At 38.6% G+C, this 23,980-nt stretch overlaps 1 protein-coding gene across 5 annotated transcripts in view; it reads left to right on the forward strand.

Moving 5' to 3' along the window:
* The first annotated feature begins 3,192 nt into the window (after positions 1-3,192).
* TASOR (transcription activation suppressor) overlaps positions 3,193-23,980 on the forward strand; it is a 33,884-nt gene continuing 13,096 nt past the window's right edge. For 2 of the 5 annotated variants that reach the window (XM_069812274.1, XM_069812277.1), the window contains exons 1-15: positions 3,193-3,734; positions 10,335-10,480; positions 11,657-11,749; positions 12,657-12,729; positions 14,057-14,148; positions 14,499-14,657; positions 15,992-16,119; positions 16,796-16,827; positions 17,509-17,614; positions 18,048-18,151; positions 18,279-18,382; positions 18,618-18,690; positions 18,837-18,911; positions 20,561-21,277; positions 23,039-23,481. In XM_069812274.1, coding sequence (XP_069668375.1) covers positions 3,344-3,734; positions 10,335-10,480; positions 11,657-11,749; positions 12,657-12,729; positions 14,057-14,148; positions 14,499-14,657; positions 15,992-16,119; positions 16,796-16,827; positions 17,509-17,614; positions 18,048-18,151; positions 18,279-18,382; positions 18,618-18,690; positions 18,837-18,911; positions 20,561-21,277; positions 23,039-23,481 — 2,736 coding nt within the window. In that variant the 5' untranslated portion in view covers positions 3,193-3,343. Of the gene's footprint in view, positions 3,735-6,234; positions 6,281-10,334; positions 10,481-11,656; positions 11,750-12,656; positions 12,730-14,056; positions 14,149-14,498; positions 14,658-15,991; positions 16,120-16,795; positions 16,828-17,508; positions 17,615-18,047; positions 18,152-18,278; positions 18,383-18,617; positions 18,691-18,836; positions 18,912-20,560; positions 21,278-23,038; positions 23,482-23,980 lie in introns of those variants that run through there. The other 3 variants (XM_069812278.1, XM_069812275.1, XM_069812279.1) reach the window with 3 other exon arrangements.

Consider the following 23,980-nt stretch of genomic DNA (forward strand, 5'->3'; position numbering starts at 1 on the left):
ATATTGAAGACGTACACAGCCTGGAAGTAAGATTTTAACAGCTTTGCCAATTCAAACTTAATAAATCAGATTGATATCTTTGGAGATCTCTAATGGATCAACACAGACTTACCACTAGATTGGTATTTCAATTTTTTTTTTCTTGTATATGGAAATTCTATTTGAGTGATGTAAAGCACAGCAAAATTACTCTGCTGATATATCAACTCATCTGTAATACTCTCTTTACCACCACTGAATCCTCACAGGGGCAGGACATCAAATTCTCAGGGAGACAATCTTAATTTATCCATAGGTTGAACATTGCATGTGTGGGTTTTATTACCTCTGGATAATTGAACACTATGTTTCTGCAATTAGATAAATGTTTGGTGTTATGTTTCTGTAATTTATGTAAATTATAGTTATAGATACTAATTATCCTATTTAAACTTGGCTGGCTCCCCAAAGACTTCTGAGGAGAAACTAATAATTATTAGCTTATCTTCTTTTAACACCTTGGAGGCTACCATTAGCACCAGACCAGTTGTGAGTTGGTAGGTTACTTATATTTTCTGATTTACAGGTAGTATGAAAAGAGATCAATAAAACAAAAGGGCTAGGTTAAAATATTTGTTCTTTGTATAGGAAAAACTTTGCACTTAAACTCAGTAGCTGCTTTTGAGATGACAATAGCCGCAGTTATCAGGATTTAAGATAATTGGTGTAACTAAAGAATATATGCATTTGTTCAACAACTACAGTGCTAGTATACTTTTAACAAAGAAAACAAATTGTAGGCTTTTAATGTTTTGGTAGTTACTGTAAAACTAAATGTCTGGTATTCGTACTTCCTAGGCGCTGCAAGAATGGGTTATTTTCAGCAGGCACTTTTCAATTTAGTGCATTCCTCAGAGCTGCCAAAGAAAGGTCTTTCTTTTGGCTTTCACATATTCACAACCTTCTTTTACCAGAAGTTACAAGCCTTGCAGCAGGGGCGGCAGAGGCGAATAAATGTTAACCTTCTGATTTGGTACTGGCCTCCAATACAGGTATAGGACAGACAACAGGAGGTAGCAATGCCTTAAAGTACTGCAGAGGAATCCAACAAAGCTTGTCTGTGAATACCTAACAACTGCGTAGATGTGATGAAATTTCATTATTTATTGTTTTGAAATACCAGTTATTGGCATTGTATTTGAAGCATTGATTTTCCTTAAAAGCTGATTCATATCCATGATCACAAAGATTAAATGCACTCTCATTATTCTTTTAATTACAGAATATAGAACAGACTGAACGATGATCTTGTGACAGAGAAGTAATTTAGGTTAGCGCTTTTCCATGTTTTACTATGTCACACTTAGGTCCATAAATACAGCATTATGTTTTCTTTGTAGGTAAACAAAATGTGTACCAGTTTTACGTTATTATTTAGCTCTTGCACTGAAAGAAAAAACATGTTGCACATAACGATCCCAGCATACTACCTCATTAGTTTCCTTAGCAAATCTGCTGAAAAAAACAAGTTTCTCACTTAGCTTCAATAGCACCAAAATCATTCATAGCATTTGGTTTCACTGCATTTGAAAAATGGTACTCTTTGGTATATGAGTAATGGATTATGTTGCCTTCAATTGATCTGTAATTCTTTATCCTATTGATGAGACATTATAGTTGTTTTATTTTTTTATAAAGGTCAAATAGTTCACTACTTGCACAGGCAGTTTTTTCTTGTGTAAGCTTGCTTGCAATTTGTAGTTTTACACCACAAATAGCTATTGTCACCTAAGTACCCTTACTATAGAATCTGTCTTTTGTCATGATCGTACATGCACTTGATTAAACATATAAGAGAGGATTAAATTCAGTGCAGTTACAGAAACACATGGAAGTCTTTGGGATAGCACATTTCCTTTGCAGTTTAAGATTGTCCCAAAAAAGCGTAACAAACCATATTGTTCATATTTTTAACTGATTCAGCAAGAACCGTATCTTTATAGTCTTTGTACAAAGCTGTCATTACTGTTTTAACTGGAATTACTCCTTACACGGAAGACGTGTTAGTCCAAAGACAGAAGTTTTGTCAGTCGTCCCCCCCCAAGAGGGGAAGATGTTGGGGGGGAGGAAAGGTTATTTGGTGCTGTTCTAATTCCTCATGAGACTATTGAAGAATTCCGCTAACGTATGTTAAGATTTTTGCCTGTCCTTCACGGTTAATAATTTATCTTTATTCTTCAGAGGGGAAGCGTTGTCACTGTGTCCAATGTCTTGGAAAAACCCTTTAGATTTCGGAGGAAGAAGCAAGAGCTGGCGCTCTTGGCGCCCGGCTCCTTTTTGGGGCTTGCGACTCTGTCACGGTGACGTGGGCAGGGCCTGGGGCGGCCTCGGCAGGACGGGAGGCGGCGGGCCCGGATCTCGCTCTGCCCGGCCGCCCTCCCGCCGGGGGCGGATGGCCACGCGTAGCTGGACCGCGTCGCTGCCCCGGGGTCCGCCCCCGCGCGAGGGCCAGCTCGCTCCGCGCGCCGCCAGGGCGACCGCCCTGACCCTGCGCGCCCGTTCCCGCCTGGCGCGGCGGGGGTGCCGTCTGCTCGCTGGAGGTTGGAGCCCGTGGCGTTAGCGCCACGAGAAACGCTCTGGCCCCTGTCCCCCCGCGGCGCTGCGCGCGTAGCGCACCCGCTCTCGCCCCGCGCCGGCGGAACGGGGAGGCGGGCCCAGCGGCGGCCCCGCTCCCCGCCAGAAGCGGCGACGGGCAGGGGGGGGACCTGCCGCGCCCAGCGCTCCCCTCGGCCACGCCGGCGGCTCGCTCCGGGCCTCTCTCCAGAGCCCGGAGGTTGGAGCTGCCGATTCTCCTCGCCCACACCGCCGGTAGGAGGGAAGCGGGAAACGAGCGAGCCGCCTCTTCCGCCCCGTGCTGGCAGGCGGCGGGAGGAGTGGCGGCGGAGCGGAGGGACCTTCCTCAGGCGGTGCCGACGGCCCGGGGCCTCGCCCCAGCGGCGGCGGGTGCTGCCGCCGTTTTAAACAGGGCTCCGCAGCCGGCGCTTCCGCCTCCCGCGGCGGCGGCGGCCGGCGCTGCTCGGGGCCGCGCGGAGAGCGGCGGGCGCGTGCCCGCCTGCCCCTCTACTTACAACGTGTGCCGCGAGCGGATTGGCTGAGGCGGGCTGCTCCGGCCCCGCCCCCTTTCGGTGTGCTCTGCCGCCATGTTAGAGAGCCGGGAGGGGTCGGCGGGGCTGCCATAAAGCGAGCGGACGGAGGGGGAGCAATAGCGGCAGCGGGCGGTGCGTGGCGCTGGGGAAGGGGTGGTGTGGTGGGGGAGGAAGAGAAGGCGCGGGCTGTCGTGCTCGCTTCACGGCCACAGGACTGAATGGCGGATGCCCCGATCCCCAGTGGTAGCGAGATGGAGCCGGAGCGGCATCAGCGGACGGAGAAGACCAGCGCGGGCCTCCTCGGGGTGGAGAGTAATAGAGCAGGAGGCGCTGAGGACACCACACAAAATGGCGGACGCTCTGAGAGCAGTAGCACTGGGGAGGCGCTGCTGGTGGCTGCTGTTGCTGCAGAGGACAAGGTCCCCCCAAACCTCAGCATCACTAGCAGCAGCCAGCGCAGGAGCAGCATCTCAACGGCAAATGAACAACAACAGCAGCAGCAGCCGCCCAGCGGTGTGTTGGGGGGGCCTCCCCCTCTCCCTAAGCCCCCAGAAGACCTGCCTGTTAGGAGGAACTTTCAGATCCCCAGGAAGAGCAGAGAAAAGAAAGGTTGTTCCTTCCCTTTCCCTCCCTTCTCTCCCTCACTCCCCTCTTCATCTTATTCATTAGGCAGGATCTTTATGCACCTCACACAACTGCATGCAAAATCCTGCGGGTGTGGAGGAGGCTGTGGCATGGCTCGGACTAGTGAGGCTGCTGGGGATAAGATATTTAGTGTCAGAGAGGCTTTTACATTCTTTTCTCTCCCTACCCCTCCTTCTTTTCTTTTTCGTTTTAATTTTGTCACAAGGAGGAGAAAACAAAACAAAACTCGGCTTGAATTTCAGACCGTTGCTTTAAAAGGACGGAAAAGCTGGATGCAGTCAGGGTGGGCTTGAGTGTTGATCCTGGCTCTGCTTCTGGAGATGCAGTCGCATGCAGAGAAGATGGTTCTATGGGACATGGACATGCAGAGAAGATGGTTCGCTTTTCTCTTCCCCCTGACCTCCTCTCTGCAGGAGAGGCGTGTAATCCTGCTTAGGGTAGACTGGCAAATATTGAGCAGAGTTGTCTTTCATTGATGATACGCAGAAGACTGTTCTTGCCTAGTGAAAGTTCCTTGCTTTGCAGGGAGGAAGCCAGCATCCCATGTTCACGTGCCTCACCTTGGAAGCGTTCCTCTTCCAAGCGTCCAGGGTTTGTTTTTTGGTTTTCGAGTAACTCTTCCTCTAAAAGCCTGTGGTATTTCTTGCTTTTCGTAAGACTCCATTGGCTTCTGCTTATCTTTGATTTTGTTAAGTGGCATTGAAGATCTGTCTTATTTCTTCCCTGAAACTTATCTCAGTTCTTGACCTTTTGCAACATGGGGTCAGTAACTTAGTATGTATCACAGAAATACCTGTTCGCATAGGCTTCTAGTTCTTCAGAGAAGAGTCTAACATCTAACTTCTTGAAATGCTTTCTTCTGTAAGGAAGAGATGAAGGTAGGTTTATTTCATTATCCAGTCTTTCCTTTTCCCTCCTTCCATTTTTGGCAGTAATGTCCCCTTTTTCCTTTTCTTCCTTTTCCATTGCCACCCCCTGAGGGGGGGGGGATACAAGTCTGGCAGAGATACATTGTAAAAAGGACTGGGTTGATTTGAAGGAAAAAAAAAGCCTCATTATTCATCTGACAGAAAAATGTCTGGATAAAACATGGTGCCTCTTGCACTTCCCGTATGTCAGACCCAAGTGTTACATTTGAATACCTTTAAATATATATCAGAAATGTTTAGTATTTAACCACAGACATTAGAAGTTGCTCTCTAGCATTTGGTTCCAATGTGAATGAAAACCTGCAAAATACCTTTTTGGGTCATCTAATTCATTATTTGCCTATGCAGAACCATCTCCTACAGGGTGTAAAAAGCTTTAGAAAATGTAGTTCAAACATCAGGCTTCTGTGTCTTCTAGGGTAGAATGGGAAGCCATTCTTACCTTACTTCTAAAATTCACTTGCTAACGTCAGGGTCATTTGACCCATTCTTAAGGGCTTACTTTTTAGTGTACTTGTATTTTTTTTTTTTCCCTTTCAGCTTACAGAAAGCTTCTTGGGCACTTTAATCATACTGGCGACTTACAGCTTCCAAAATTCTCAAAACAGATCTCCATTCTGTTAGTGGCGCTTGTAGTCTTATAGTTGCTTACGGTTGCTGGTCGTTGGTCTTACACCGTGTGATACCATGATGCAAAGTGCTGTGAGAGACCATGTCGTAGGCAAGACTAGCAAAAGTGGGCTAGCATAAAAGCTGCCAACATGATTTTTGAGGACAGCCAAATTGCTATTGGAATTAGTATTGGCATTTGAGAAATGCAATTAAATCAGTTCTGGAGCTAAACTAGAAGATAAGCAGTGCATTGATCGTCTGACATGGTAGTGGCATACGCTTACAACATGCCTAGTACCGGTGTTCAATTACATCTTGTTAAATTACAAAATAATCAAAATATCGTCTGTCCGTCTCAAAAGTGCTCTCTTGGCTGGAATCTAAATTCTAGCATGAAACAATACACATGGAAGCTTTCTCCATCCTTCCTTGTATTGGAATTGTCCTTGTTCTGCTTTTTAAACCTCCATTTTGTTCCTGGACATGCCATCCTGACAGATACCTGCTGTCTTGATCGCGAAGACTAATCTGTTATGTACAGACTTCAAAATCTGTACAGGATGACTTTGTTATTTGGGTGGTGTTATTTTTTTTTGATGGTTTTTCTTCTTTTTTTTAAGCAGCAAAATGTGCTTGCAGAACAACTTTTGATTGTGAAGCAATTAAAAATTGAATTTGCAAAGCAAAAATGTAAGGGAAAAATCCTAGAAAACTTAGGATTTAGCTGTTTATTTAGCCTTTCTGGAATTTATCTCCACCTCTATTGGAGACTAACAAATGACTGAAAGTCAACAGAAAGAATCTTGTTAATGTGGAGAAATGCATCTGAAGGAAGTGTACTTCTTAAAACTAATTGTGGTTAGTTGTCACAAAGAATCTTTCTTCTGATTTCCTTTTCTTTTTTTCCTAGCGGAAGAGTTCAAGAAACCAAACTAAGAAAGGTTGGCTGTGAGATTTATTTTTTTGAAGGTGTGCGTGCATTTGTTTTCCTACTTAGAACTGTCTTGAAAGTTTCTGTTTTCTTGGTACATACAGTTTAGTAATGATGTTACGCTCTCTTGAGTAGTTTCTCTTTTTTTTTTTTTTTTTAATCTTGGTACTACAGCCTGTTGTCATGGCCTCTCTGAGGCCAATTTGATTGTCAGATTTTCACAGGTTTCCAAGTCTGCCTGAAACTTTGAAGATCTTTGTTTAATAAGATGAGGAACAACAAATTTTCAAGATAAAGCACTGGAAGAGCATTTTTTAACTTGCTGAAATAACTCTATGAATGGCCCTCATGCCAAAAGACAATCCCCAAAAACATGCTCAAGTAGCAGCCAGTGACTTAAGGGGTTGCTTGTTGATTAAGGTTGGACATTTGTTTCCATTGTGTACCAAGTTATCCAATGTCTGCTGTTTCTCAGACTGAGTGGGGGAAAAAGGTCTTGCTTTTGTCCATGAAAATCTTAGCAATACTTGCTTGGAGGTCTCGGTTGTCCCTTTTCTACTTAATAGTATTTGATGGTTCGTTTTGACTTGTCTTTTGTTTTCTAATTTTCCCTATCTTTGGTAGAGGTGGGTATCTGCTATTTGCTACTTAGTATTTCTACATGGGGATTTCATTAAGCAATCCTTGAACTTGATAACTGTTTAGACCTTCTGAGAGCAAAAGATGTTTGAGGCTGAAAAACTCACAAAAGTAACAACATTATGGTTCATTAACACCACAGATTTTTTGTTTTAGTCTTAAAAAATGAACTTAAAGAAAATCATGCTTCTCAATGGAGTTTTTGTAGCAGAAGCATTTGTTTGTGAAGAGTGCTAGCATTCTGCCAACTTAAAATAAAATAAGTAATTTACTTATCTTCACTTGAAAGTTAGTTCAGGATTCCTTAAAGAGAATGTCTCCGTCATCTTCTTCACATTCTGCCTTAAAAAAAAAAACCGCAAACAACCAAACCCGCTAACTCCAAACTTGGTTTTCTCAAGTTGAAGCATCAGACAGCTGTGAAAGAGAAACTTAAAGCCTCTAGGGAATTACATGCATCCAAACATCCAGTCTAATGTCTATCCCTAGACTAGGTGCTGTATTAGCTAAACTAAGTTTCCACCTAAAAATACTTATATATGTTCCAATACACTGAGTAGAAACTGAACAAAACCAGTATTTACTTATTTTTACTTATGCAAAACAAGCCAGCAAAAACAACAATAATTGACTTGTATGTATTATACTGCAAGTTAGTCCTTAACATAAATTACTGTTTAATTTACACAGGTCAATAAAGGTGCAGCATACCCACATCAGGTTTGTATAGTGAGTCTGAAAAACACATATGTACACGCTACTGGTCTTTGAAGTGATGTAGGACTGGAGATAAACTTAATAATCTCATCCTTTGCCTGTGGACACAGGGTTTGGTGACTGCTACAGAAGGTCTAGTTTAGTACTTCTCTTTTTTTTTTTCTTTTTTTTTTTTTCTTGCTTCTAAACTCCTTTAAGTGAGGTACAGGCTCTTCTATAGTGACCCTAACCTTTCAGAAAACAGCTGCCCTTTAGCAGCAATGCTTAGATGACAAATTGAAAAGTATTGCCTTGCTACTTACCTCATTAGGTAATGTTTCAGGTTTTTACCAAGAACCTGAAGCCTGCAGTGCCTCAAGTTCTGGAGAAACTGGGAAGTGGATTTCAGCCTGTCAGGAAGCATATGATGAGTGTGTTTGAGGAGTCATACTTGGAGAAGGGGGGGGAGTTTATGCCATGCACTCTAAAAAATTTATTGACTGTTGTATATGATAGTTTATCTGAAATTCAAAGCTAAGTGACGTGGGTTTTTTTGCTTTATGATTGCAGTGTTATCCTGCAGTCAGTTTGTCAGTTACTCCTTCCTCCATCCATAATGTAAAGCATTAGGTAGAGCTCTTCCAAATGTCTGTTGAGAGCTGTTTGTATAGTAGTTTATGTAGGGTCTCCCTAGCTGAAGAACAGGGGGACTTGCTGTTCTTAGGCAAGTCTGTCTCTGCTCCAGAAAGCAGGAAATGTTTAAACACAAATGGGAACGTAGTTGACAATGTTTGAATGAATGACAGGACCTTAATTGATGTAATAATATGCCTCTTCCTAGATACACATCTGAGAAGGAGGCAAGATGTTGTGTATAGTTTGTGGTCAGTCTTTCTAGCTAGCCCTGTAGGGTTTTCTACTTGCCTGGACTCAAGATGGAAGAAATAGGCTGGGTTTGACTGAGCATGAGTTTTAGGGGGAGGGAGGGAGAAGGGGTGAGGTACAGTAATCACTGTTAAGGAAAGAGGAAATTTGGACAAGCAGCTGGCATTGGTAACTTTCTGCCTTAACTGGTCCTTTTAGACAGAAGAGGAGCAGGTAATACATGAAACTCATGCACTGCAACATGAGGGTTTAGTAACTCCTTGTCAGAAAGATCTAAGAGGTGTTTGGGAATAGGGTGGGACAAGAGGTGCTTTTCCAGTGTGTGTAGGCTTGTTTTATATTTTACTAATAAGTGTTTCTCTCTTCAGTACAAGTGCATTCAATCTTAGTAATACTAAGATGAGAATTTCATTCACTTTTAATTATCTTTCCTCCCATATTGCTGTCAGCCTTTCAAGAATGAAGGCGTTGTTACTAAAAAGGATGTTATATAAGAACCGTTTCTTAATCACTTTCATAACTTCCACTCTTAAAAAAAAAAAATCACTTATTCATTGTTGCTGGTGTTGGAATCGTTTTACTTCAGTTTGCGGATGTGGTATTACATTATAAAAATGTGTGTTTAAATGCAGCTTTTACTAGATAACACAAAACAGTTCAGTTTTCATTTAGAACATTTGTTTTATGTTAAGGCTAATGCAGTAAATTTTTCCTGCAAATGAGGAAAAGATTACTATGTAAATCTACTACTGCATTATTTAATGAAGTTGGAGATACACTCCAAAGATGTAATTAAATTTAATTTGCTGTTAATGGTAGATTGTCTTTTATGTGAGACTAGTACTATTGTAGTTCATTCCTAACCATTGTAACTTCTAGTAGTTTCAGGTGGTGGTGGTTTGGGGGTTTATTTTGGTAGAGAAAAATAGGCCATCCTACAAAAAGAGCAAAAGGGAATACTTACTGTCAGAAGTTTGCAAATACCACAAAAATACTGTACTTTTTGTATTTTGGAAGTTACCCTGAGGAGAAAAACACTTGCCATACTGAACTAGTTCAGTTCGCCCAGAGCTATTATTTTCCTAGACATTACTCACAAAATCTGTGCTCAAGATTCTCTGCTGGCCCGCTCTCAGGTTGCTCTTCTGATCAGTTTGCCACTTTCAGTACCCTAATACAAATTAAGAAGCTTGGGAGATGAACACTTTATTGTGCAAACTTAGGCAAAGGTTTGCCCGGAAGGTGAATTTGTATAAGTGAAAGGCTTTCCTTTTTAGTCATTAATTGTAAGGGATAAGATCATAAAGCATGAACGCAGGTAGTGTGTTTTTTAGTAATAGGAGCTTATTGGACTTCTTAAGACAGTATTGAATTTGTAAATATTTAGTCTAATAAGCAAGCATACAACCATGAGCAAACGAACAAAAAACTCTGTAGTGGCTCTAAAGAGAGGCTAAGCTATGAAACTGTTGTTGAGGGTTTTATTAGAACAATTTGTTCGTGGTTCTTAATTAAGAGCTAATTAGTCTAATTAAAGTTCTAAAACTTTAATTACAGTGTTCTGCAATACATGTCAGATGTTTTCAAAGGGTAAATTCAGACTTATAAACTTCTGAGAACTAGCTGTTCAAGTGTAATATTAAAAAAGCATAAAGAAATATGGTATTTTTTTAAGATGCTATAATTCTAGGCAACTTTAAGTTAAACTTTCTAGCCTAAATTCCATCTTTTTCAAATATTTTAGGTGTCTTTTATTCTAAATTGAATCATGAACCACTTCTCTTTGAGCATAAACTGTCAATGAACTGGAAATATTTGGATTTTTTCCAGATGTGTATTGGAGCTTATTATCTTATTTCTTCTCTTTTATAGCACTCTTTCAGCCAGTAGCTGTAGGCTCTCGAGAATTTGAGGATGTTGTGAAGATTCTGCATTCATCTTACTTGGAACCAAGTTCAGTGTCCAATTTTAATTACAAGAGAGCTAGCTTAGTTCATAGTGAACTGTTGGAAAAGGAAGTAAGTATATTTTTGGCTTCTCTTTATGAATAAGGTACACGTCAGATGAAATTTAATGTTTTTTCTGAGTCTAGAGGAAAAGACCTGGAGATTGTTTTCTACTTACGTGCTTGATATTTAATTGCAAACTCACATCACCAAAAATGTAAGCAGGTATTTTTCAGGCAAGTTTATTACTGCATAGACATAAAATCTTGCCTGCCATATACTCAAAAAAGACTAAAAAAAAATTTTATTTGGCACCACTTGTCTCTGTGCATTTTTAGTTTTCAAAAGTTTTCTTAATTTTTAATGTATTTTTAATAACCTGGAAAGATGTTACAGTGTCTTATTTGAAAGGCCTGATGCTTCCCATGAAACTTAAGATTAAAATATTTTTCTGATACTAAGTTTACATAGTCTCTGTAATTTTGTTGTTTTCCAAGAAGTACCTAAAAGAGTTGATTACTTGAACTAGTAAGTGGAGGAGCTTGGTTAAAGCACTTCTGCTGTACCTTATCTGGTGTCTCTTAAATCCAGCCTTGGCTTTCTTTCATAACTGTGAAATTAGTTTTCAGTCCCAGTGCCAAAAACTTCATGTATGGAGTAATAGAATATATAATTGGTTTGCTATAATTATTATCTTGAAACTATAAGGTAAACTCTCAACTTTTTTTTTTTTTTTTAAAATCTATTGTAACATTTATGATTCATGGTTACAGCTAAGAAGTATTGCAACTGATGAAAACCACCTCAGTAGCAGTGAGGTGCAACTACAAAAGTACATGTACAACATAAGAGATAATGGGTCTGTCTCCTAAAAAGAGAAAAAGGCTTATTTCTGGAATTTCAAAGATGGTATGGAAGGCACTGAGCTGGATGCTTGTAGATAGTTATGCTACAAAGATAACACTAAAACATTACTACACAGGCTTGTTTGAAGAGTGTCTAAAAAACCAACCAAAGAAAGAAATCTTTGGGCAGATTAAGTCAATGATATTTCCCACGGGTATAATGTTTTTGAAATTTAATTTTAGCAACTATAGTCTCATTCAGATTATCTTTTGATTATTTTTGTACGCTTGGATCTGCTGACATAGATGGGGCCTTGAAACATTGACACTTGAATGTAACAGCAGTAATCTCTCTACATGTGTAATAACATGTAACTCTGCATGTAACTTTCTGTAATAACAGTTCACAGAAAAACGCAGAGAGCTGAAATTTGATGGTCGCCTAGAAAAAGAGCTTTCTGAAACCTATGCATTTCTGATGGTTGATAGACCTCAGGTAAGAAAGCAAAACTGCTTATGAAATGTTTTCTCTTCTTTTTCAATTAAGAGTTGTTTGGTGGTGGTTTTTTTTAACACACTTGTGTTTTTATTGACACACTTGGTAATCTTTAAATTATTTTTGCAAAATTCAGCATTGGAATGTGTAGAAGGATGGGAAGGAGATATGATACTATGTCACCATTTAAATCCTTTATTCTCTGTTATTTAAGGTGCTCCATTTACATGTCTCTGTAAAGTACCTTCTCTGGTTTAGGCTCAGCTTTATAAATAAAAAGATAGATTTTCTGCAAGGCATGTGGGTTTTTATTGGTTTTGTGTTTGGGTTTGTTTTTTTTTTTTTATTCAAAAAGGAATGTTGTGTGTTTTCGTTGCAGTTGGGTTTTGGTGGTGGTTAGTGTTTTTTTTCTGTTTTTTTGCATCAAGAAGGGGTTACCTTTAGGAGAAGGTAACCTGTAATACTAGAAAATGGGCCTTGTCTTCTGTCTCTCTTCTTTGATCATATGTTTTTAATGGAAGTGATGGAAAGGGAATTTCTGTGCTTTTTCTGCTATTATAGAGCCAGGATTTCTTAAGTATTCAATCATTTGGCAGGTTTACTTCTGCTTTGTGTATTAAAAGCAAGTAATGTTCGTAAAGTATGTTTAAGGTATAGGGGGCTGGTTTTTTTTTAAGATGGGGTGAATCTGTGTAACTGCTTCATACTGAATGTTTGACTTGCACAGTTTAATGGTTTATATAGCAATTCAGACTAGTCTTACCTCTGGGTGGTTTTGTTTGTAAGGGTTTGGGGGGAGGGGGCAGGGTTAGCTCAATCAAAGTTCCGTAATTGTTGTTTCTAACTGTTCTGTTCATATTCTGGCTTTACTGATAGACTTGCTTAAAAACATGTCTGTTCTCTTCAGATCCAAAGCATATGTGAAAAGGGGCTGCAGGTGGGCCACTCCAAAATAACAATTCTCGGCAGCCCTTCCATGGGTAACTATCTTTTGATTGTATGTGCTGGTATTACTCAGTATGAGTTGGCAGATAATGTGATGCAGCTGTGTAAACTTTCAGTCCTTTTTCTATCACCTATTGCAGGAACATCACAGCTAGGTATTTTTAGCAAAGTAGATTGACATCAGAACATTTTCATAACTGGTTTTGACTAGTTCGTTGAAATTCCCTTCCCAAAGGGAAGACCTAATTCTCATTTTGGCTTAAGTCAAGCCAATATATCATGTCTTCCCAGTAAAATTGGGAGGCCAAAGAACTAATACAATCTATGGCTGTGTGCCTCTGCATGTTTGTACATATGTATATGCATTCAGAAATACCTAATAGAAATAGTAGCTCAGCTTAGTATTGATGTAGGTAGAAGAGTCACAAGGTGTTAAAGAGATTTGAAAGTGCAAGATGCAAAGTTCCTTTCGCAAAGCTTTTCAAATAGAAAATTAAGAAACAATTTTGTCATCCTCTAAGAATAACATGATACAGAGGTAATAATATGAATGTTGAAAGCAGAACAGATGCGAAGGTGGGGAGAGCAAAGGTACATGAGTATATAATTTTTCACTGTTTTAGCCAGTAAAGGTTCTGGAGCAATTTATCAAAGCAGTTAAATACAGACTTGGAATGAGAAGAACCCATACAAAATGGACACTCTTCTGAGTATCTGAGTTCAGTTACAGTTAATTGATCTGAGGTAGTCGGCTAAACAACAGACAGTGTGTGAAGCTTTAAAATCTATGAAATTATGGCTGAAGTGTTGAAAAACAAGAATTTATTTTACCTTTCCATTTGAGTGTCAATTCATGATTCCAAAACTGTGTATTTTTGTCAACAGTGTAGAATGAAAGATTGCTGCAGTGTTTTCATGCCTTATTTCTCAAATCATACCTTCACTGCTTATCTCCATATTGTGCAATCGGGCATTGTACGGAAGGACCTCAGCTGTTTACAAAAAACCCAAAACACCTGAAAGCAGTATCTGTATGGCCTTTTGGCAGGGCTTGTCCTTTTGGTCACACCACTTTCAGTAATGTGGGTGTGCTCCTTTCAAACTGAGCTAGTGTCCATATTCTGCTGTGGTGTTTCATACTACAGTGGGTGCAAGTAAACATTTATTCTTCTGTCTTGAAGTTGCAAGTTACGAACATGCCCTTACACCTTTCTCTGATCATATTCCAAAAAGACTGTTGTATCTTTATTGTTTGGTATACATTGAGCTTTAATCCCATGTAATGCTTCTTGAACTTCTAATAATGTTTTAACATTCAGCATAATGTGTTTTTTTTTTTTTTTTTTTTAATACTTCTCTCAGGTGTATATATCTCCAGGTATGCTGATTTATTGCAGCCTAATCCTCTAGAAGCTGGAGCAACTGGAGATGTCATTGTTTTTAAAATAATAAAGGTAAAATTATCTTGCTTATTTCTCAAGGATTATATCGCTTACTGATAAAATAAAGGTGATTTCAACCTAACTTATTCAACTTAATTTACAGTTATCTGCTTATAGGGAAACTAGAACGCTACTAGGTTTAAAATCTGATGTTGACATTGAGCTTAAATAAAGCATAATAAATTTTTATAATAGGTGAAGATGTCTTGTTTTCTTTGAAAGTATGAAAATAATGTACTTCTGTAAATGGCTTTTTTAATGGCCTCTTTTAATTTCCCTGCTCTTACTTCCTCTGGTGCTTGAAGCAATTTGCCGATTTTCAGGAAACAGCTTAGACTTAAAATTCTTCTGCTTTATTACAGGGAAGAATGAAAAGCATATATGACCACATCGGTATGAAAGCAATGGAATCAACAGTAAAGGGTGCGTTAGATCCAACACCAAAGCATGAGTGTCATGTTTCAAAGAATGCAAATAAAGTAACCTCCTTGTTGGCCTATCGAGCCTACGAACTTACTCAGGTAAAAGAAAGTTGAGCATGTGTTAACTACTTCTTATATAAGAACTTTATAAACAGAACTTTTGAAATGATGGAGATAAAAATCGCTGAAGATATAACAAGTACTGAGCATGTCCTGTAAAGCTGCAGTCTGGTGTATGTTTAGCAGTAGCCCACAAATGCCTGTATTAGAAATAACAGAACATGTCAGCCTCTCCTGTTTCCCTTATATATATATACCTGGACCTGATGGAGAGTATCTTCTTCAGATTAGGATGTAGGTGGAATAAGAAATAGCTAGGTAATGTGCATGGCGACTGGAATGTAGGCCAGGGAGGAGGGGAGGTAATACGTGAAGTTTGAAGTGTAAAGGTAGAACTGGCTAGTGGGCATTAAGTGAGACTCCTAAAAGGGAAAATAGTGGATAGGAAAGAACAGCATTTTTCTTTTTTTGGGGGGGGGTGGTGTTTGTTTCTTTCTTTTTTTTTTTTGCTTCCCTTACCAAATTCTCAGGTTTGGAGATGGCGAGGGAAGGGAGAATGGAATCAGTTCTAAGCATCTCTGTTCCTCCTGTTGTTCCATCTCTGTTACTGCAGTAGTCTGTTGCAGTCAGATTATTCCATCAAGTCCATAGATTTCAGGATATTTACTTGAAAGCATTCTCTTCAGTATTACAACTTCTTTTGATGTCTGTAAATCAGACCTGGGCACTGAATCAAATGGCTAGAAAATGAATGTATGTTTTCATTTCTCCTTGCAAACTTGCCTTAATTAACATTTTTCTTTAACATTAGAATTTTATGACTTAACTAAGGATAGACTCCAAAACTCATAGCAATACTTACTTTCCTCAGTGAAATTTTTTTTGTTTTTGTTAATTGTCCTTTACCTCATCAAGAATATACTTTCAAATAAATGTTGCAATATTATTTTTTCATTCTTGGTTAGCTCCTGAAGTAGTGTCCATCCTGTCAGTGTTTTATAAAGGAGGGAGGACAAGTTGAAAAAATAACCTTAATTGATTGTGTTATAAAGTACATATGAGAACAGCATTTAAAGGCTTCCTTATTGTAGATATCAGCTTTTGAAGAAATAGGCTGTTGGTAAAAGGAACATAAATGTGATTTATTATAGTAACTTGCAACTTGTTTTATATACCAGTTAATATTTGGCATAACGGGTTTCAAACAAACTCCCTCTGTTTATTTAAATAATTAATCATGAGGTATATTTTGTAAGTTATATCTGTAAACAGAGTACACTTTTCAGTGAAGAAAGGTCTTGGATTGTTTGTATATTTGCAAAATACAGTTTACCAGACTTCTAATTTAACATTGTGTTCACTTCTTTTTCTAGTACTATTTTTATGAATATGGCTTTGATGAGATAAGGCGAAGACCAAGACATGTTTGTCCTTATGCTGTCGTTTCATTTACTTACAAAGATGAAATGGTGCAAGTACCAAAATTCTTGCCCCCATCAAGGTAAGCTAGGAGATGAGCTTTGGAAAGACTGCATGCAGCATGAAGAATTCATAGCTCTTGGCAGTAGCTTAGAATCGATTTAGATGAACAGTGCTGAAATGAATGGACATGTCACAGGGACTTAGCATAGTTAATACTTCTAATGCAAAGCAAGAGGTGACAAAATCGTTTTTTTGCAGAAGGCTGGCCCCTGTAGGAAGCAGTTCTGCTGCTCTTTTCACCTACTTGCCTTCTACCTAAGTGAAATCCATGTATAGTGGTTTTTGTTTTGTTTTTCTTAACTGAGGAAATTCATAGACATCAAAATGTTCACACAGCATTATCTTTCTTGGTATTCTAGAAAAATATTCTTTATACTTTGTCACTGAGCTCTTCACTGGTGTCATCTTACTCCTTGTGGAGAGACTATTTAAATGGGCAGTTGATTACAGATACGATATGATACCTATGCTGATAGGGAGGCATCCAGATGTGGGGACTGTACTATGTAGTGCTAAAAATAGTTATCAAAGTATCTAAAATAGCACAAGATGCTGCAGCAGTGATAGCTTGAGGTTAGAGAGGGAATTGTCAGTGTTGCTCTTTTGCTAGACTGATAAAGTATCCTTAATGTAAAATTTAGTAGCCAGAAGCTCCTGTCTCAACCTAGTCAGTCTGTCTTTTTTCTTTTTGTTAGATCAAACAGCTTCAGCACAGATAGAAGTACAGGTAAGAATGAACTGAAATTCATTGCTTTTATGATATAGACATGGAAGGTTTTGGACTTCTTTCCCCATGTAGTTTTATTTGGTTTTAACCAGCTTAGTTAAGCTGACTGTACACCTGAGTTTTATCCTGTACCATACTGATTGCAGGCATCTCTTCCTGATACTGAATGATCAAACAGACACCTTAACAAGTGTCATCTTTTACCAGAACAAACCAGAACTCAACAAAATCAAAAGTCTTTTTTCCACTCCTTCTCTACTTGTAACATAGGAAGAACTTATCTCCTGTTCAGTGGCACTTCAAATAATATGATCCTCTGTCCTGCCTTTCTTTTGAATCTCGTTCAAGCACAATATTAATACGTATGAAAGTGGTTGACAGTAAAGGTAAGGAAAGAGGATATAATTTCACAGATGTTGGCATCAAGGCCGTGCTTATATAGACAGGTACAGGTAACATACCAGCCTCCTCTACTCTGCTTAGAGCAGGTCAAAACAAGATAGGATTGTAAATACCCTTTCTGTTACCTTTTAATTTATTTAACATACTATTGTCAGCTCTGGTATGAGTATGAAATTTTCCTAAAACTGCTTTTGGAGATTCAGCAGCCTCTTTACTGCCACTTTATTTCAGTCCCACCTAGCAAGTGGCTTCACTTCCTCTTTCTCCCTCTTAATTTAGATAAATCTAACTATACATTATGGAGGGGACAGCTTTGGAATAAAGGCAAACTTTTGTGCCACGTTTCCTTGAAATCAGCAGCACGTCCTTTCCTTCCATGCAAGCTGTGAGTATAACCATTTAAAGAATAAGTTTAAAATATTGCTGTGTTGAAACTCTTTCTAGAAGAGACTGGTGAATTTTGGATATATTCAGATGAAAATCTAAAATACACATTGACTAGATCGTTTTAAATCTGTCAAACTAGAGTCTTGAGTCATATGTGTCCAGACAGACCTTCTTTTAGTTCATGCACACAACTCTGTCAGCATATCTGTTTTGTTTGATGCTATGTTGTGAGTTTGGTTTTTTTCTCCTTTGAAGTGACACACACTCCTTTGCAAGAATAAACACTACTGGCTCACAAGATAGTCTGGGGAACTGATTTTTAAGAGCGTGTATTTAATAGTTCTTATTTGGTCAATGAGGGTAGGACTGGGGGGGGGGGAGGGGGGAGGTCTTTAATTGTTTTTCTTCTTAACCCCACCCTTCATCTCCAGTCCTGAGAAGCTTGAGGTTGAAAAAGTTGTGAGCATTGATCAGTTGAAGAAAAAAATTTCACCAGCATTATTCTATAAAGAAACTTACGTAGGAGCAAAAGAAGGTAAATAGTTCTAGTTTAATTTTTTTAAATTCAGAATTTTGAAAACTTTTCTGAATTACAATTTTGTTTCTCCTTTTTTTTCTTTTTTTTTTCCTTACCTTCTCTTTCTACCCTTGTATCATGTCAGTGTTGAAGAACGGCATGTACTGTAGCCTTTATGAAGTTGTGGAGAAGTCCCGTTCTGGTAGCCACTTGGAGGGTTTACTTCAAAAACTAGAGAAAGAGAAACTTGTGAGTGCAACGGATTTGACTATTTCTGTTTTTAAAGATAATTTTACTAAGTAGTAATTGAAGCGTACTACAAGATCCACGATCTCACTGGAATTCCTTAGCTGGCATATTCTTAAGTATTGTATCAGGGCACTTTTCTACCCATGATGGAATTTAGCTTATGCACAGTAAGAGTATTCATAGTGAGCAAATGTCTGATTGTTTGAAACAGTATACCTTTTTTGCTTGAAAACAGGTTCTTGTGAAACCACTTCTGGACAGAGGATTTCTTTTTCTTCTTTCTCCTTGGCAAATGATGTCCCCTTATGGTATGCATACTCTGGGGTTTTTGGTTTTGAGTTGGGTTTCGGGGGTTTTTTTGTTTGTTTATTGGGGCATGGGGTTTTGAGTACTAGATTGTCTTTTGAAGCATAGTGGTGGTCTTCTCAACTGTTTTTATTTTCTTGTGTTCTAGACCACCAAACTGGACGGCCCCGCATGCTACATGCACTGTTTCTGTTTCCAGAACCTAGAGGTGTAATGAGCTCAAGTAAGTCTGTTTTCCGTTGAGAGTGTTGTGTACATCCTTATTTAAATGTAGTTTACATTCTGTTGAAGACTTTGTAGTGTTACAGCCTGCCAGTGTAAACTAGGAGTAACAGATTGCATTGGTTATGGTCATGGTGATACTGTTCAAAAAGTGTTTATTTCTTCACAGAAGTAATTATCACACTACATATTTTGGGTTCATTTGTTCATATTTGAGAAAGTAGAACTTTGTTCAGATTTCTTAATTGTATATTCTAGTAGAACTGAGCATCAGTATTCCAAGAGATCTATGCATTAGTAATAACATTGCACTTCAGAGGTTTGAGGGCTTTCTTTAACTGTCAAAACATTAAGGACAAAACACCTGAAAGTCTTCAATGTACCTGTAATTTTTTTTTTTTTTTTTTTGTGCATTGGGATGTACACAAAAAACTGAGTAAATCAGCAAAGAACATATTGATACAACCAAGTAACAAAAGATGTCTGAAACGACTTGGCTTTAGTAGAACTTTAATGCTTTGGGATGAGACTTTAAAGTTAATCTTTTACAGTTGAAATTTGCAATAAGTAGAACTAGCAGCAGAATGCAGTCCTTTTTGGCCTGCAGTGAGTTCGAAGTGATACTGTCAAAACATAGCTCTTTCCAGGCATTTCACTTTTACAAAGAAGTTCTTGTCCGAAGTCTTGGTAGCTTCCTAGATTCTTGTCTCTATATTTCTTATTTTAGTAAACCCCTTACACTTTTCTTATTTAATTAACAATTGTGAAAATTCAATCAGTTATAGATTGGGTAAGAGGAGATACAAGATGACATTGTAAGTGTGCGCATGTCAGTTTCTTAAAAATACTCCAGTTCTTGCTGCTGTGACATTTCAAAGACTTGTAAGCTCCAGTTTCTGTCAGACACAAGGTTAATCACTGGTTTGAGTCTTCAGGATGCTTAAATGGTTGAATGGAGAAAAGTTTCAGTCTGTGATTGGAAGGAGGGGGAAATTGTGAATAAATAAAAAAAGGATATAACTTAGGGCTTCCTTGAGCTGCTGTTTCGAGGATGTGGTAAAAAGATCTACTAGCTTCCCAGGACAGGGAAATCCTGCTCTTGGCACATGGTCCTATTGCATCTCTTTGATTTAGTGAGTTATATTGTTTTGCAAAGGAATGGAAAAAACTGTATAGGCTTCTGCTGGGTTACTAAGCTGAATCATTTTATAAGAGTTCAGTGAGCTTAGAAGCAGCACAATGAATGCGTTGGGACTGCATAGGAAGGAGTAATGCTTCCCCAGTTTCTTGCAGGGAGCTGTTAGGCTGCTGCTTAGTAAATCTTGGTAAGCCTTTGAAGTGGCTTTCTTATACAAGGCTGAGTAAAGTGGTTTGAATTGGAAATGATACGTGTATCTAGGATACAGGTTACCACAAAATTACGAAAACGAGCAGTTCATCATGACTGTGCGTAGATTGACTTTTAAGTAGGCTTTAAAGCTGGTTACCTCGCAAAAAATTACTTTCCTGGCTTTTGGGTTATTTCTCCACGGTAATTCCTAACCGTGTTTCACTAACTATGTATAATACAGAATATTGCTAACTAGTCATCATTTATTTATAGCTTTATGATTTGATTTTAATTGTGAATTCCCTTTTCTCCTATGGCAGCACAAAAAAGTGTTCCATCTGGAACACAGAAAAATTCAACTACCATGGTTTTGCACGAAAATCAGGAAATCATTCCAGAGTTCACAAAGTTTATTCAGTCTCTACATTTTGCTTTAATCCAGTCTCGTAAAGACACTACTGCAGATTTCAATGCTGTTGTGGAAAAGTATATAAATGAGTATTTGAAAAGATGCTGTAGTGGCCCTGGAAAATATAGAGAATTTATATTATATCGGTATGAATCACGGCTGGATGACAAGAAATTTCTTTATTCTGCTCCAAAAAATAAATCTCATATTGATGGCTCCTTGCAAAACTATATTTTTGGTTGTGAGGGATATCAACTACCTGTTTCTAGAGCTAAGGAACTGATGGCGGGAAATCGGAAATTTCAACAGTTCAGTCCCATCTCAGATTATGAAGCCACAGAAGAAGACTCCAATTTTGCCAATGCAAAAAGCGGGAAAAGAATCCGTGCAAAATATGAAGCCACTGCTGCCAAGCGAAAACTGCCTCACTCTGGAGATTATGATCCCGATCGACTCAAAGAACTTATTAACTTAATCCAGTGTAGGAAAAAAAATGTAGGTGGAGATTCTGATTCTGAAGACCTTAGAAGTAAAAGTGGTGTGAAGAGGAAGCTGGAAAAACAGTCTGAAAATTTGCGGAAATACTTAAAAATGAATGAATCTTCAGAGAATAGTTGTCAGTATGAAGGTAAGAAAGTCTTTGTTTAGAGTTCCTCTTTAAACAATTGTAGTTCAAAGCATACTTAATATTTAATCTTTGTAGATTGAATATTTTTTGCATACTGTGGATATTTTAATGCATGGTGGTTCATTTAAACATTGGCCTGAGATCTATCAATAGAGATTAAGTTCATTTTTATGTAGGTTGCCTCTTTCTGGGAGACAAGTTAGTTGTCAGGGAAGCTGATTTTGTTCAGCCTCTTTGGTAAGAAGGCAGACTTCAAAAGAGTTTGCTTAGCTGTAGAACTGTCCAAGGATTTTCTAATACAGAGGCTAAGCAGACTTGATATTGTAATGTCTTTGGCAGAGTTTGACCTTAGGCATTGCTGTAATTCTTTATGGCTTCAATACCCTATATAATACCTAATAAATTTAGATTGTAAGGGGAGAATTAAACTTCTAAGCGTTGAGCACAGTTAAGTTTTGAAATAGCCAGTAATGTGTGGAGTGGGACAAAGGAAACAACCTAATAGTATTAATTAAGATAGAATTATCCTGTACATAAAATCATCTACCATTCAAACCAAGTCAGATACTTAAGATCTGCCAAAACCCCCGCCTTGATTTCTGTTTCCCTGACTGTTTTCTCAAGGCAATGATACAGGCTTCCTTCAGAAGGGGGAAAAATGGGGGAGAAGGGTGGCACAAAGAAGAGGGGGATTTACATCAAATACCCGTCATTCTCATGTGTACAGGAATCACTTTGGAAGATGAAGTGGCTGATCTTAGGAGTAAGTTTCCCTTTTGAGAGGGACAAAAGATACTGGCAAGTGCGGATGGAGGAGACAGTGTAGGCTACATGCTAGATCTTGGGATTCCTGCTTGGAAGTCTGTGAACCGTCAGGGTCTTTTTACATTGATTGTTAATGTAAAATATGTGAAGGCATTTCTACCTGGCTGTAATCAGAACGGTATCTGTTTAAAACTAAATTTTGACTTAACTCTTTCAGGGGTACCAAAACAGCAATGTCTATCTATGGTTTGAATTCCATGTTTTTATATAACTCTAGAAGTAATTTGTTTGTCCTGCAAAAAATCTTACCTAAAATATTGTGAGCTTAAGTAAACATGATTAGATTTTTATTAGTCAAACAGCACTTAAACAATTCCGTATTTCCATATATGATAAATGAGTTAGGGGTTCATCAGATACTTAAAGTAGTTCCTTGGCCTCTCTCTTCCCAAGATGAATAAATACCTATGGTATTTACTCATTCAATGGAATTAGTAGAAGAATAATAACCCTGTTCTAAAGTTATGTTTAGTATAAATAGGCATGGTAAAGTTTTAGATTTGCACTTAGTCTAAGATAACTTACAAGGTTAAGCATTAAGATACTCGTCAGCTTCTGGAGCAACAGTGATAGGATGGAGAGAAGTAAATATTTTGCTCAAATTATCTTTTTCTCTCAACAAGTAATGGAGAATTTTATAAGGTTTCCATAAAATACATAGATTATAGTATGTGACTGCTATTAAAACATAAAATAGTGTGGTAAAAAAATGTAATTATTTATCTGGGGAAGACTCTTAGCTTTAGAAACTGCCCTTTTATCAACATCTACCTGTTTAAAAATTTTTGTTAAGAAAGTAAATGTATATGTATTTTATGAATTGATGCTAAAGAGTGAGACTGTGGGTATGTGGCAGGTGTTTGGGGGGGGTCTGGTTTTGCTTTTATTTTAAAATTTAGTAATGGATTACTTTTCCCCTCCTCCCCCTACTCTAAGGGGGCAGAACCTCGGATTCGCCACACTCTGTTTTCTCAATTAATACTGGTCTTGGTGGACATGATACTGACTTGAGGCAGCAAGACGTATCCGACCCTGCTGTTACTGACACACATGGCCTCATTAAACTGCTTTTAGAATCACTAGCTAGTGCAGGACACTTGGATTCATCGTTGGCACGGTCTGTATATCAAGCTTTAGGATTAAGCACTGATGAAATTGAAGAGGATATGAGACAAAAATATGAATATGAATCCATTCCAGCACAGGACAAAGATGATCATGAGCTTCCTAATACTGCTCAGGCTGAACATGTTAACTTTAAGGACCCACAGAGCCCAGGGATACTGGAAACTGATGCAGCATGCTTACCATATCCTGTTGATGTTGATCTACGGCTTTCAGCCAATGAAGTAGGCCTTGAACACACGCTACGTATAAAAGTAAGTGAAACTGCCATGTACATAGATGCTCATAATGAGTATACTATTTTCATAAACATTATGAGACTGAATGAAAAAAAAATTCTATTTTTTTACATAGGTAAACATAGATAAGCACTAACTTGTCTGTGAAGAAGCTTTTCTGTTTGGTAGGAGTGTATATGGCAATTTTCTTAACTCTAAGATATATGTTCCTGTTTCTTTATGTCTACTCTTTCTGTAATAAAATTATAATTAAGAATACCTGAAAGATAGAAAGCAACCATGGTCAGTCTTCCTCATTAGCTTTACAGTAAGTGTCATACACAGCTGCGCCAGCAATAGGCAGCAAAACTTTGTCATTCTGTTGCCAAATGCTGTATATGACGGTGTTTCTTCATGTTTGCTGAGACCAAAGCCTTGCAGTTGTCTTCTATCTCTTGTAGAAAAAAGATACTCTATTCTGGCTCTCGCCTTGCTTATGGCAGTGGGGTTTTTTTAGTGATCTGTGAAGTTGCTG

This window comes from Haliaeetus albicilla, chromosome 24 (assembly GCF_947461875.1).
Source record: "Haliaeetus albicilla chromosome 24, bHalAlb1.1, whole genome shotgun sequence".
Classification (NCBI taxonomy): domain Eukaryota; kingdom Metazoa; phylum Chordata; class Aves; order Accipitriformes; family Accipitridae; genus Haliaeetus; species Haliaeetus albicilla.